We start from the raw sequence: 14,285 nt of genomic DNA on the forward strand, positions 1-14,285 counted from the left end.
GCCTTCAGCTGCCTAGGCCCTAGGCTATGGAATTTCCTCCCTAAACCTCCCCTCTCTCCCACTCTCTCTTTCTTTAAGACGCTCCTTAAAACGTACCTCTTTGACCAAGCTTTTGGTCACCTGTCCTAATATCTGTTTATGTGGCTTGGTGTCAAATTTTGTTTGATAATCGCTCCTGTGAAGCACCTTGGGGTGTTTTACTACATTAAAGGAGCTATATAAATGCAAGTTGTTGTTGTTAAATCTAGTTTACCTCCATCTCATCCACCCATTCTTTCAGTCACCAAGTCCCTGCTCTTTGAAAATCTCCCAAAGCCACTTGGAGTTGTGACCTCTATCCTTCTTCACAAGTCTCTTCAAGACCTCTCTCTTTGACCCCTGTCTTTGGTTTGGCCTTCCCCTCCAATCTTTCCCAACTCCTGCTTGATGTCACCCCCTTCTAAAGTTTTCTGAGAGATTCTTCTGCGAGAGATGATGTTTAAATGCAAGTTGTTGTTGTTACTTTATGTGATTAAGTTGTGGTTAAACCTATAGCACTACTCATCATTTAGTTTTCACAGATTTTGATTTTGCTTTTTAAAAATAGTTTAAACAATTAATTGACAAATCCCCTCCTGTCTTGACAATACCAAGCATTTATGACACTGGTCAGACAGACAGAGAGCAAAGCTTCCCATATGTTAAACTGACAATGAATCTCAACACCAACTTCAGAAAAGGAATCCTGCTGCACTAGAGCAGAGAAGGTTAAGGGGACATTTAATAGAGGTGTTTAAAATTATGAAGTATTTTAATAGAGTAATTAAGGTGAATCTTTTTCCACTAGCAGGAGGGTCGGTAACTAGAGGATACAGATTTAAGATAATTGGCAAAAGAACCAGAAGGGAGATGAGGAGAATTTTCTTTTACGCAGCGAGTTGTTGTGATCTGGAATAGACTGCCTGTAAGGGAGGTGGAAACAGATCCAATAGAAACTTTCAAAAGGGAATTGGATAAATACTTGAAAAGGAAAATTTTGCAGGGCTATGGGGAAAGAGCAGGGGAGTGGGACTAATTGGATAACTCTTTCAGAGAGCTAGCACAGGCATGACGGGCCGAATGGCGATTCAGTGATTCTATGGCATGGCCATTTCTCATCCTGACTAACCTTATGAGCTCTGGAAGTGAGCTTGTCACTTAAGTAGCAATTGTGCTGAATGGGAGGGCCGTTCTGCGTTGTAGACTCGTGCCCACTGGGAGTTGGGTTGAGACTGTTCAAACTGATTTCACGGAAGAAGTGCACCAGCCATTGGAGAAAGGTGACATTCTGGGCTAGATTTGAAAGCAGGTCCCACTGGTAAAAGGGCCAGCTTTCCACTACACTTGACCACCCAACTCCAGCATTTGTTCAGAGATTACTGTGAAATGGCCTGATGTTTTGCATTTCTCTAACATTACTTCACAATACACGGCATCAGATTTTAGAGAAAAGGAATTTTGGCAGACATTATGCAATAGAAAGCACATATTTAACCACAGAGGTCATTGAAGACTGAAAAAGTTCATTCTTTATTTTAAGGGTTTACAGTTTTCACTGTTAGCAAATTAATCATCTTGGCTGAAGTTATAAATATCGATTTACAAAACATTCTAAACATTTCATTATTTAAAATAAAATATCTGTCAGCTTTCCTTTTCAGACATAATATTGTGGATAGTGTGCGTTATTCAGGCGCATAACCTCTATGTCACAGAGTGCACACATGAAAAGGTAGCTTTTGTTAGAAATGGGATTCATTGAGGCTCTGAATTCTCAGTGCTCTGACATCAGTTATCACTTGTCCTTTACTATAGTTTACTTGGTGTCATTCAGGGTCAGTTCAATTTACCTGTTTTATCACCTGTAAGCAGCAGTTATTTTGATTTACTTTATTTTGGTATCGCTGGTGGGACGCTCACTCACATTGTAATTATCCCACCCATCTCAAAGTGGTGGGAATGTGGAACTCAAAGGAATATAGGGACAGGAGTAGGCCATGCAGCCACCTTTAGCCAGTTCCGCCATTCAAATAAATCATGACTGATCTGATTCGGAACTGCATCTATCCCCCACCAGGCCTTGGTTCCATAACCCTTAATAGCCTTATCTAACGAAAACCTATCAATCTCAGTTTTGAAATTTTTAATTGACCCCCATCCTCAACAGGTTTTTTTTTGGGGGGGGGGGGGGGGAAGAGTTCCAGATTTCCACTACCCTTTGTGTGAAGACGTGCTTCCTGACAACACCCCTGAACGCGCTACCCAATGGAGTGGTTGAGGCGAATAGCATAGACGCATTTAAGGAGAAGCTAGATAAGCACATGAGGGAGAAAGGAATAGAAGGATATGGCAATATGGTGAGATGAAGTAAGGTGGAAGGGGGCTCGGGTAGATCAGCATAGATCTGTTGGGCCGAATGGCCTGCTTCTGTGCCGTAAATTCTATGTAATTCTGCATAATCTAGTAAATGAAAATATGAAATTTAAAGTCTCACCTCATTCCCCAGGCAGCATATTCTACAGTGAAAGCCTCACAGTCACATCTGACATTCCAGTGATAGGGTATAGGGAGGCAGAATTGTTTGGACTAGGGAATCATTCTCCTATTTATTTTAATATCAAAATGGTTTAATAAAATGTTTGAAAAAAAAATTGTGAGGAATGTAGTTATATTAAATTTGCTTTTGACAAACAATAATTTGATCTGGATTCAAGTTGTCCTGTAAATGATAAAGTGGGTCATCCAGATTTGGTCTAGATCCAATTTTTAAAAAAAAGTGTCCTTAGTTTTTTTCTCCCTCTCCTGAAGGCACTGACTTGGGGCATAGTTCTACAGGCACTCCAATACATTTTCCCAGGTGGCCATTCTTCATGTTCAAACAGAGAGTGATGGTAAGCTATTCAACTGTGGAAGCTCAATCCATTCCTCAACCAATATTCACACACATTTTCAAGCAGGGGTCACGGGATAGCAACCAGGAGTGGTATCCCTGATTCTTTCCTCTCCCTGGCCCAGAAGCAGAGGCCAATTGTAGCACCCTCACCACTGCCCGAGTTGAGATTGGCTAACTCAGGACAGTTAGCAAATTCGATCCAGTGCTGTTTGATTCCAGTGGAATTAGGATGCACCTTGTCACTGACGTAAACCTGTATCTATGTTTTATCAATTCAGAATCAAACCCCTTCATAAACAGGTTCTGGTAGGCAGTGAAGATACTCCAAGGGTTAAATTATGAAGAGAGATTATACAAACTAGGTTTGTATTCCCTGGAATTTAGAATATTAAGGGGTGATTTGGTCGACATTTTCAAGATATTAAGGGGAACTGATAGAGTAGACAGAGAGAAATTATTTCCACTGGTTGGGGAGTCTAGGACTAGGGGACATAGCCTAAAAATAAGAGCCAGGACCTTCACGAGTGAAGTTAGGAAATATTTCTACACGCAAAGGGTGGTAGAGGTTTGGTACTCTCTTCTGCAAATGGCAGTACATGCTAGCTCAATTGTTAATTTTAAATCTGAGATTGATAGATTTTTGTTAACCAAAGTTGTTAAGGGATGTGGGGCTAAGGCGGGTATATGGAGTTAGGTCACAGATCAGCGATGATCTCATTAAATGGCGGAACAGGCTCAAGGGGCTAAATGGTCTACTCCTGTTCCTATGGTCCAACAGAACCTTCATTACCTGCACTCCAATTAGATGATTGACCACTAGAATTATCAGTCTGGTGCAAAATATCACTTCAATGCACAGCCCAGTCACATTAGTGTCCTCCAGTTTGACGTAAACCAACCTCACATCCCACCACAGATTGAATTCAATTGATGATATCTGTATTACACTTGTCTTCATTGCTATATTTAGGATATTGCTGTAACCAACATATAGCGCACCTGATTATTGGTCAATTTGTATTATTCACTGGGTGAGGGGAAAGGAAAGGGTGTCTTGGGGGAGCTTATTATGGAGGTTGTACTGTCCATCACTTTCACAGTTAAGGCAATATCATCTCATGCGTGTACGAGAGATTAGTTAGAGTAATAATGAACGAATGATCAAATCACCGCGTTAATGTTGCTTAAAATCTTTTGCATTGACCATTGTGGGTACAACAAATGCAGGCTAGTCATTAATAAAAGACCAATGACTAATTATCATCATCACAGTTGGACAGCTGGTTCCTAACTTTATCTCCTCAGCGAATCAGGATTTTATTTTGAGTAATTTAACGCTGTCTTCATACTGCATCTTTCTGTCCAGGCCATACCGATATTTTTTTGGCCCACCAACGCCATAAGGGCACTGCAAAGCTGCCAGCATGGGCTGAGACTCGAGGAAGCAAGAGCTTTTCAAAATGTGCCCTCACTTCACACCGCCAACAGTATAACTGCGGCTGGTGTATAGCCTACTTCATAATTTATCTTTATTTGACAACCTATTAGAGACGCAGGCAGGACAGGAGAATTTCAATTGTTTGTAAAGATCTGACTATCCCGTTAGCCATTCTGACAGAAAAAACTGGCCTGAGTCAGAGTCCAGGAAGCAGCATTTTGTGGCTCTGGTTGAGTTTACATACACAGAGCTCTGGTTTCCCCACTCCATAGCTATGTGAATGGGGAATCTAACCATAACTCTGCACATAACATGGCTTAAACAGTGTGAGCACTGTACTAATTCACCCGGTGTAAAGACAGCATGAGGAACATTGGGCTCGATTTTCAAAGTAAAAAACGGGTGGGCATTGAAAATTGCCACCATTTCAGATCCGCCCCCAACCCGCTCATTTCCGGTTTTCACGGGCAGCCAACCCACGCCCAGGAGGTGGGTCGGGCCTTAAAACCTTTCAAGGAGGCTTCAGGCCTCCATTTTTAACTAATTCCCCATTTCAACCCCGGGGGGCTGGGATTCCCGGGCCTTCTGTTTTACGCCTCGTGAAAGGAGGCGAGAAGGCCCGAGACTGCAGGTATGTGCCTAGAAAGGCACAGCTTGTGGGTCGGGAGGAGCAGGAGTGCTTCCCCCAGGCCAAACAAGCCTACCTGCACTGACCCCTCCCCCGGCCCGACCACAGAACCCCCTCCCCCGATCGGGGACCCTGACCCCGATCTTCCCCCTCCGACCCCCAATCCTCCGACCCCGATCCCCCAACCCGGTCCTCTCCCTCCGACCCCAACCCTGTCCCTCCGACTCTGATCCTCCAACCCCCTGACCCAGCCCCTCGATGAGCGCGGACCCCCGTGATGACCCCCCGATCCCATCCCCCCGTTACTGACCCCCGATCCCATCCCCCATGACTCGTGACCTCATGTCCACCTGTGCCCACCCGTGCCCTTGCTCTCCCATGCCCCCCCAACCATACAAACAAAGACTTACCTGCAGACTTATCTGCAGGCGTCCTCTCCCTGGCTGGATTCCCGTCCAACTGAGACCAGCCTGTCAATCAGCCGGTCAGTCGGACGGGAAACTGACAAAAAATAAATAAAAGATGTCCTTACGTCAAAATCATAAGGACGTCCGGGAAACCCGTACTAATGGATTTCCCGACCTCAAATTGACCCCCCGCCCCCTTCCCGGCTCTGTTTGAAAATTGAGCCCATTGTCTTCTTAAGGTGCAAGAGAATGTATGACAATTAGTAGTGACTAACTTCTGGAATCTCATGGGGAATTTCTTATCTTGATAATCCAGAAACCACACTCTTAGGGCCTTGAAATTACACTGTGGGATATTAGTGTACAAAGACTTAATTGTTCATATGAAGATCCTTTGTCCAGTCAATATGCTTATTTTAAATCACCTCACCTTGACATTCAATGGCATTACCATTTACCGAGTCCCCCACCATCAACATCCTGGGGTCACCATTGACCAGAAACTCAACTAGAACAGTCACATAAATGCCGTGGCTACCAGAGCAGGTCAGAGGCTCACTCTGCGGTAAGTGACTCAATCCCGGACTCCCCAAAGCCTCTATACCAGCTACTAGGCACAAGTCAGGAGTGTGATGGAATACTCTCCACTTGCTTGGATGGGTGCAGCTCCAACACTCAAGATGTTCGACACTATCCAGGACAAAGCAGTCCGCTTGATCAGCACCCCAACCACTGACTTCAACGTCTGCTCCCTCCACCACTGGCGCACCATGGCTACAGTGTGTACCATCTACAGGATGTACTGCAGCAACTCGCCAAGGCTTTTTCAGCAGCACCTCCCAAACCTGTGACCTCCAGCACCTAGAAGGACAAGGTGATGCATGGGAACACTATCACCTCCAAGTTCCCCTCCAAGTCACACACCACCCCAACTTGGAAATATATCATGCCATTCCTTCATTGTCGCTGGGTCAAATTCCTGGAATTCACTACCTAACAGCACTGTGGGAGCACGTTCACCACACGGACTGCAGCGGTTCAAGAAGGTGGCTCATCAGCGCCTTCTCAAGGGCAACTAGAGATGGGCAATAAATGCCGGCCATGCCAGAGACGCCCACATTCCGAGAATGATTAATTAAAGAAAAATGACTCTGTTAAAATAGCAGACAAAGAAATTTCATACAAATATGTTCTTAAAGTTTAAAGGGCCCCTTTGCCACCTATAGCAACAATGGACACCAGGAACAAACAGGCATCCCTTGCAGCCAGCGTTGCTATGGCGCAATTGGCAGAAAGTTCATTGGATGATATATCTCCTTTATTTGCATATCATGACAACGTGCCCACGAGTGGTGGGGAGGAGCCAAGGAAGAGGTTCCCGAAGAAACTTCCACTTCTCTGCCGTTAAGTGCTGGTTTGATAACATCCCATAGTGTAATTTCAAGGTCTTATTTACTTATCATAATATTAATACATTGCTCCTGCAGTAAACTAACAATTCGGAGTCCAGCCACTACACCACATTAAACAGATGCGCATAAGACTGAATTAAAAACTGGAAACGATGTAGGTAGCTGATATTAGTAATCACACATTGTACTTTAATCATTATAGCTTTTTAAAATAAATTTGCTGAAACAATTCTCGGCAGCTGATTTTGAATATACTGCAGCAGAGGGGTGAAGCCTGAGGTGCAATCCCAGGGTTTTAAATGTCACTGTATTGCCAAGAACTCACCTAAATACTGCATATATTCATCACAATGTCACTTTGCTTTGTTTTTAAAAGCATGAACCGAAATAAGGCAAATCACATCATACAAATTGGATGCAGCTTGTCACCCAAAGTCACTGAAAAGCAGACACAGAAGGAAGCAGTTTGGAAAGATTTTCTGAGAATACACAATAATCGTGTTTAACAATTTAACAATACACAGGAATCATTGTGCTCAGGAAATTGATGGAGTGAGAATATCTTGCATTTACATCACACCAGCCTCGGATGAGACGTGCAACCAAAGCCCCTTCTGCCCTCTCAGGTGGATGTAAAAGAATCCCATGGCACTATTTCGAAGAAGAGCAGGGGAGTTCTCCCCCGTGTCCTGGACAATATTTATCCTTCAACTAACACCTAAAAACAGATGAACTGGTCATTTTCACATTGCTGTTTATGGGACCTTGCTGTGCGCAAATTGACTGCCACGTTTCTTAGATTACAATAGTGACTACACTTCAAAAGTACTTAATTGGCTGTAAAGTGCTTTGCGACGTCCTGGGGTCATGAAATGCACTATGTAAATGCAAGTCTTTCTACCTGATCACATTTCTCAAGAAATATCGGCAAGGGATTCGCGTAAACTGAATTACATGGATGGACAATGATTGTTACATGGGCAAATATAACAGCCGCTCTGAGCACAGCAAGATCCCACAAATATCAATGCGATGAATGCCAAGTTAATTTTTTTTTTATATACGGTGGTGTTGGTTGAGGGAAGAATGTTGGCCAGGACACCAGGAGAACTCACTGCTATTCTTTAAACAGTGCCATGGGATCTTAACCGGCAAAATGAGCTATTAGAATGGACAAACAGGGCCTTAGTTTGACATCGCACCTGAAGGACAACACTTCTGACAATGCTGCACTCTCTCAGTCCCATCCCTTACTGTCAGCCTAGTTTATATGTTCAAGTCCAGCAAAAGGTAGTCTTTCCAAAACTTACTCATTAACCATTGGCCCTCTCACTGGAATTATGTATTCAAAAACAAATGTTTTCAAAAAAGAAAAGTGGTGAGAATTGTTTTATTGAATCACAGATAAATCTTAGTAAAGGAAGCTTTGGAATTGCCTCCTCCAGCAATAAGGTCAAAAGACATATGTGAATGAGGGATGTTTTTTGGCCCTTCCTTGCTCATTGATCCAGAAAAACTTACAGTACTCTCAGCACAGTAGCCAGCTTTCTCTTTAATGGCAGTTATACTACAACTAACATCACTGGTGTCTGCAATACATAGTCGCAGACCTTTGTTATGGCATGCCATGATGTCAAGCTGCCTGGCGCTGAGGTCCAGCATCAACCAACAACAACAACTTGCATTTATATAGCGTCTTTAACATAGTAAAACGTCCCAAGGCACTTTACACGAGCGATTATCAAATAAAATTTGACACCGAGCCACATATGGAGATAACAGGACAAGTGACCAAAAGCTTGGTCAAGGAGATAGGTTTAAGAAGCATCTTGAAGGAGGGGAGAGAGGTAGAGAGCCAGAGAGGTTTAGGGAGGGAATTCCAGAGCTAAGGGCATAGGAAGCTGAAGGCATGGCCACCAATGGTGGAGCGATTAAAATCGGGGATGTGCAAGAGGCAAAAATTGGAGAAGCACAGAGATCTCGGAGGGTTGTAGGGCTGGAGGAAGTTGCAGAGATAGGGAGGGGTGAGGCCATGGAAGGATTTGAAAACAAGGATGAGAATTTTAAAATTGAGATGTTCCTGGACCGGGAGCCAGTGTAGGTCAACGAGCACAGGGATAATGGGTGAACGGGACTTGGTGTGAGTTAGGATATGGACAACCAAGTAAAAGAGTAGAGCTCCATACTTAAAAAGAAGTTTATTTTTATTGTTAGGGGAAGTTGGGCATGACTTCACATTGCAATGTAAATTGCAGTGCGCCTGTTACTGATGGTGATTTTAGCAGCCAATCGCTTAACCCACGTGTATGACATCTCATCTGTCCACTGTTTTAATGCCGGCATTAACCTATTTTATTTTAAGTGAGTTAGCACTTTCACTAACGTCACAAATGCAGGAATATCCCAGGAATGTATTAAATGTTCATCCGCTAATATCGACACCAATACCTGTGCTTCTAGGCTGCGGTGTAAAGAAAACAGTTGAAGATTACTCAATTGTATGACTAGTCCAACCCAGCTGAAAACCCGAAACGACTTTCATTAGACCAGTTTGGAGCTACTCATCCAAAATCTGGCCCAATTTGGACCATTTTAATTTTGGATGGACCTCTCTCTTTAAAACAGTGGCATACGTGAGGAAAACGCATCTGCTCTTGCAAAATGCCATTTTCCATTTCCTTACCCTGTCATGCGTTTCCTATCATCATGCTGGTAGCCAGCGGAACAAACAAACACTGGATTGTGGTTTTTATTTGTCCGATTTCAATTTCCATGCTTGCTGGGTTAATGGGGGTGTCTAGTAGTTTATTAGTGGACTGGCATCTGCTTCCTTTGCTCTGCTGGCAGTGTTGTGTCTGATGCTAGGCACTTGAGTATCAAGCACTTATCCAATACTTGGTGGTCTGGTGGTGACCACTTAGTCCGTGCAGGTCTAGTATTGGACATGAATGTGTGCTGTTGTGGTGGGCTTTCCCAAAGGTTTCCTCCACACAGACACTAGTTTCAAGTAAAATGCCTGTAGGAATCAAAATTAAAACCCAGAGTCAGTCCCTCTTAGTAGGCTGAGTACTAAGAAGGCCATTAATGAAACAAGAGCTGAACTCCTGTGGTAAAATGTTTAATGAGAGAAACTAAGCCAAAGTTAGCTAGAAAGTAGACTTCCAAGAAAACAAAACATTTGTTTGTCTCAGGATCAGGTGCCTGACTCCCCTGTATCCTAGTGCAAGGTTGTTTCTACTACTTTTTCTTTCCTTTCTCCTTCAACGAGGAGAGAGATTCTGTGGCAATAGAAAGAAATAATTTCCATTTATATAGCAGCTTTCACTTCCTCAGGACACACTCCAAAGCGCTTCACAGCCAATGAATTACTTATGAAGTGTAGTCACTTGTTATTTAGGCAAACGTGGCAGCCATTTTTCTCACAGCAAGGCCCCACAGACAGCAGTGAAATAAATGACCTGTTAATCTGTTTTGGAGGTTTTGGTTGAGGAATAAATATGGGTCAGGACAGCTGGAAAACTTCTCTGCTCTTCTTTGAATCATAACACAGGACTTCTTACACACTCCTGAATAGGCCAATACATCTCATCTAAAAGACAGCACCGCCAACAGTGCGGTACTCCCACAGTACTGCACTGAAGTGCCAGCCCAGATTACATTACATATATTACATAGAGTCGACAGCACAGAAACAGGCTATTCGACCCAATTGGTCTATGCCGGCCTTTAATCTCCACACAAGCTTCCTCCCATCCCTACTTCAACTAAACCTATCAGCATATCCTTCTTTTCCTTTCTCCCTCATGTGTTTATCTAGCTTCCCCTTAAATGCATCTATGCTATTCGCCTCAACTACTCTTTGTGGTAGCGAGTTCCACATTCTCACCACTCTTTGGGTAAAAAAATTTCTCCTGAATTCCCTATTGGATTTATTATGTGATCAAGCTCTGCAGTGGGGCTTGAACCCACAACCTTTCGACTCAGAGGCGTGACGTGCTACCCACTGAGCCATTAGGACTAACACGATGGCCTCACCAAAATTGAAAATTATATATTCTCTTCAAAGACGGTCAGGATGCTGAAGTAATCCCGCCTCGCCACAGTGAGGGAGCTATCATGACAGCCTTGCATCTAGGGGAGGGAAAGAGAGGTGCAGACTCGGATTGGACAGGAGAGGGACTTTGATGCAGAAGGAGGAGAATGGAAGATTGAACCTGGCACCAGGACAGACAGGAGATTGGGAGCAGGATTGAACGTTTTTGGGCTAGATTGCAAGATACCTAAACAAAACAGGTTAACAATCCAAATATTATGCTGGAGAGGACAGTGGTAGAGATTGCTCAATACTCAGTACTCAGATCATGGGCATTTCCCCTGCTTTCCGTTTATATGATGATCATCCTAACCTCTACCTTATAGAAATAATTACAGAAGACTGAGGAGGGTGGGGCGGTGGGGGCGCGAGGGTGAGACGGGGAGAAGATCACCATCCTGACTTGGACATACATCGCCGTTCCTTCATGGTCGCTGGATCAAAATCCTGGAACTCCCTGCCTAACAGCACTGTGGGGCACCTTCACCACATGGGCTGCAGTGGTTCAAGAAGACGGCTCATCAGCATCCTTCTCAATGGTAACTAGGAACAGGCAATAATTGCCAGCCTTGCTAGCAACGGCCATATCCCCAGGATGAATTTTTTAAAAAGATGTGTTTTGGCTTCTATGTGTAGGGTCACTGTAAATGTGTTCTTGCCTCCCACCCTCCCTGGGTGGATATAACTCCTTTCAAAGACAGAACAATGTACTTTTTTTATTTATTTAGTTATTTCAATAAAAATCTCTAAAAGGGGCCAAAAGGGAATGGAATGGAAGTGAGATTTGCAATTGAAATACACAGAATTCATTGCAGTTAGAAAACCCAGAATGGTCAAAAGCCTCCTCTATAGAAATCAGTGGATGCTGCTAAATCCTAAGCAACTGGATAATGATGCCTTTTTATTTTTTTAACAGTGGTGTTTCGGAGAGTGGGAATTTTTCACTGCCAGAATCTTCAATCTAATTCAAGGCTTTGTTTTGGCACCCTAATCGATAGCTTCTTGTGCGCTATCATGGAGTTTTATTACCTTTTGTATCCAGGTCAGCAGACACTTGTGATGAGCAACTAAACTCTTGCAGTCGCAATACTGCAGCAACAAATCACGGTCTGTCACGTCCACATCTCGACAGATGAAGCATTCGAGAGCAAAGTCTAAAATTTGAAAAAAAAAATTAAATTAAAAAAAAGGTATAACGAAGCAGCATCACAAATAATTGAAATCAAATTAGTTGAGTAACTAGGCATTTATACCTTCGAAGCAAATGGAGCTGTTTAAATAGGAATATGTCTGAGACTTGTCAACTGCAAACACATGTATATCATTTGTCTATTGCATGTGATTTGTCTGTATAATCTTGTGTATGATCATAGGAACATATAATCGTGTATGATCACATATGTGACACATATGTATATCGCATGTCTATTTAGATGCGTGTCATACGTAAAATTTCATTTATTGAAAACAGGCTGGTTTTCCCTGGAAGCTAGTTATATGAAATACTGCATTTCTTTTCCCTACCATTATGTGCCTGCAGTTTAAGATAGGTACTGCAATCTGCGTTCTGTTCTACAATTCAATGACTGTGCACTGGATAATCCTCCAGAGCAGGAAAGGGACAGAGATCGGGAGATCTTTATCCCAGCTGTTCATCCCCGGAACTGCAATGTGAAGGAGCCATCCCAATTTATCATGTGGAGGCGCGGATGTGTTCGAAACAAAGGGGTGCTATTAACCAGCTACCAAATTAGTTAATTTGGGAGAGATTCCTAAGGGTTGGAAATTGCCCATTATAACAAGTCAAGAAACATGAGCGGGCACATCCTGCCTACTTGTACCAGGTACCGTGCGGCCTATCCAACGGGCCCTCAAAAGGGATCAGTGGAGGAGGCTGAAAGAAAAAGCCCAGGAAATTTTGGAGTTTTGTGGCCCAGAAGAAGCAGCAGTGTTCCTCCTGGCACCACAGAAATACTCCAGCCCACTGCTGGCTCATTCAAAGCCCTCCCCAGGATCGCTCCCCTCACCACCGCCCCCCCCCAAACCCCACACTCCCAGACCCGACTTTCGGCCAGATACGGCCGGTCTCTCGCCCTCCCCGACTGGTGAGCTGCAGCGGGGCACCAGTTTGAGTCCTTGGCTTGCCGCTGACGTTTAAGTGAGGCCGGAAGCCAAATTTAAGGTCGGCCCCTGGAGCACATGCTCCGCCGGCTATGCCCTTTTTGGCATGAATCGGATTTATCCCCGAGAGTATCACTGGAATGATCCACAAGACAAGCGAAGTCCTCAGTTTGTGCTGAGTTAGCTGATCTCATCTGGCAATCATGAACTACAACTGGCCTCAGCGTCAAGGATGGGGGCGGGGGGCGGGGGGTTGGACGGGGGCTACAATTCCAGCCATTGGAGTATCCAGCCCACCCCTGCTGGAAAGCTCGTATGCGTGGACAAGGAGTAAAGTTAGGATTGGGCTCGGATGTGAATGAGCCTGCCCCGTACCCCATAGTCAAATAGCCTGCTGACATTCACCATCTAGGCTCAGCTAGGGCAACTTGAGTGAGGAATCGGAGAGTTTTAGTGCCCACAGAACCTGATTCCACATGAGGACAGAGGGAGGAAAAGTGGGAAATAAATAACAAAATGATTTTTTTTTTTTAAAAAAGGTCAGTTGTGCCACGTCAGGAGGCAGCTGTGGACGTTAGATCAGGTATTGCGACATCAGAAAGAAAGGAACTTTTATTTCCTGTCAGTCAGTGAAATATCAGTTCCCGTTTTACTTGGGGGAGAAAAAACCTCATCACTCAAAGCCATTTCCCATTTATTAATAATGTGATTGCCACAGAATATGATTAATCTATCAGGATTGTACACTTTACAGGAATCCACATTTATATAAACAAAATATCACAGCAGTCAAGTAGAATAAAGATACAGAATGTGATTGAGTGTAATTAAGGCTGTGAACTCAATCAACCGGGCAAAAAGTTTTTGCTCAACAGAGAATTTTAATTTCAAAAGAAAGCTAACAGGAACAAATAAAATGGGTGTAGCCCAAAATAGTACTGACATTGCCGTTTTGTTCATACTGTGGTTTATTCAGCAGGTGTTCCACTTCAGAATATTATACATGATAAAGGAGAAATAAATATGCCCTTTAGCCATTTGATCTCAGCCGTATAGAATGCCAAACCTTTCCACTCAGCTTTTAAACTTCCAGCTGAACAAGCAGACAGGACTTCAATTTAACATCCCATCCAAACAACAACTAACTCACAATTATATAATCGCTTTAATGTAGAAAAATGTCCTAAGGCACCTCACAGAGACATAATCAAAAAATGGACGCTGAGCCAAAAAAAAACGTAGACATTAGGAAGGGTGACCGAAAGCTTGGTCAAA

At 43.6% G+C, this 14,285-nt stretch overlaps 1 protein-coding gene across 4 annotated transcripts in view; it reads right to left on the bottom strand.

The window, feature by feature from the left end:
• The window catches only part of LOC137325135 (uncharacterized), a 234,395-nt gene that overhangs the window by 196,870 nt on the left and 23,240 nt on the right, over positions 1-14,285 (bottom strand). For all 4 annotated transcript variants that reach the window (XM_067989883.1, XM_067989881.1, XM_067989880.1 and 1 more), the window contains exon 2: positions 11,919-12,043. In XM_067989883.1, coding sequence (XP_067845984.1) covers positions 11,919-12,043 — 125 coding nt within the window. The remainder of the gene's footprint in view (positions 1-11,918; positions 12,044-14,285) is intronic.

The sequence above is a fragment of the Heptranchias perlo genome, chromosome 9 (assembly GCF_035084215.1).
Source record: "Heptranchias perlo isolate sHepPer1 chromosome 9, sHepPer1.hap1, whole genome shotgun sequence".
Classification (NCBI taxonomy): domain Eukaryota; kingdom Metazoa; phylum Chordata; class Chondrichthyes; order Hexanchiformes; family Hexanchidae; genus Heptranchias; species Heptranchias perlo.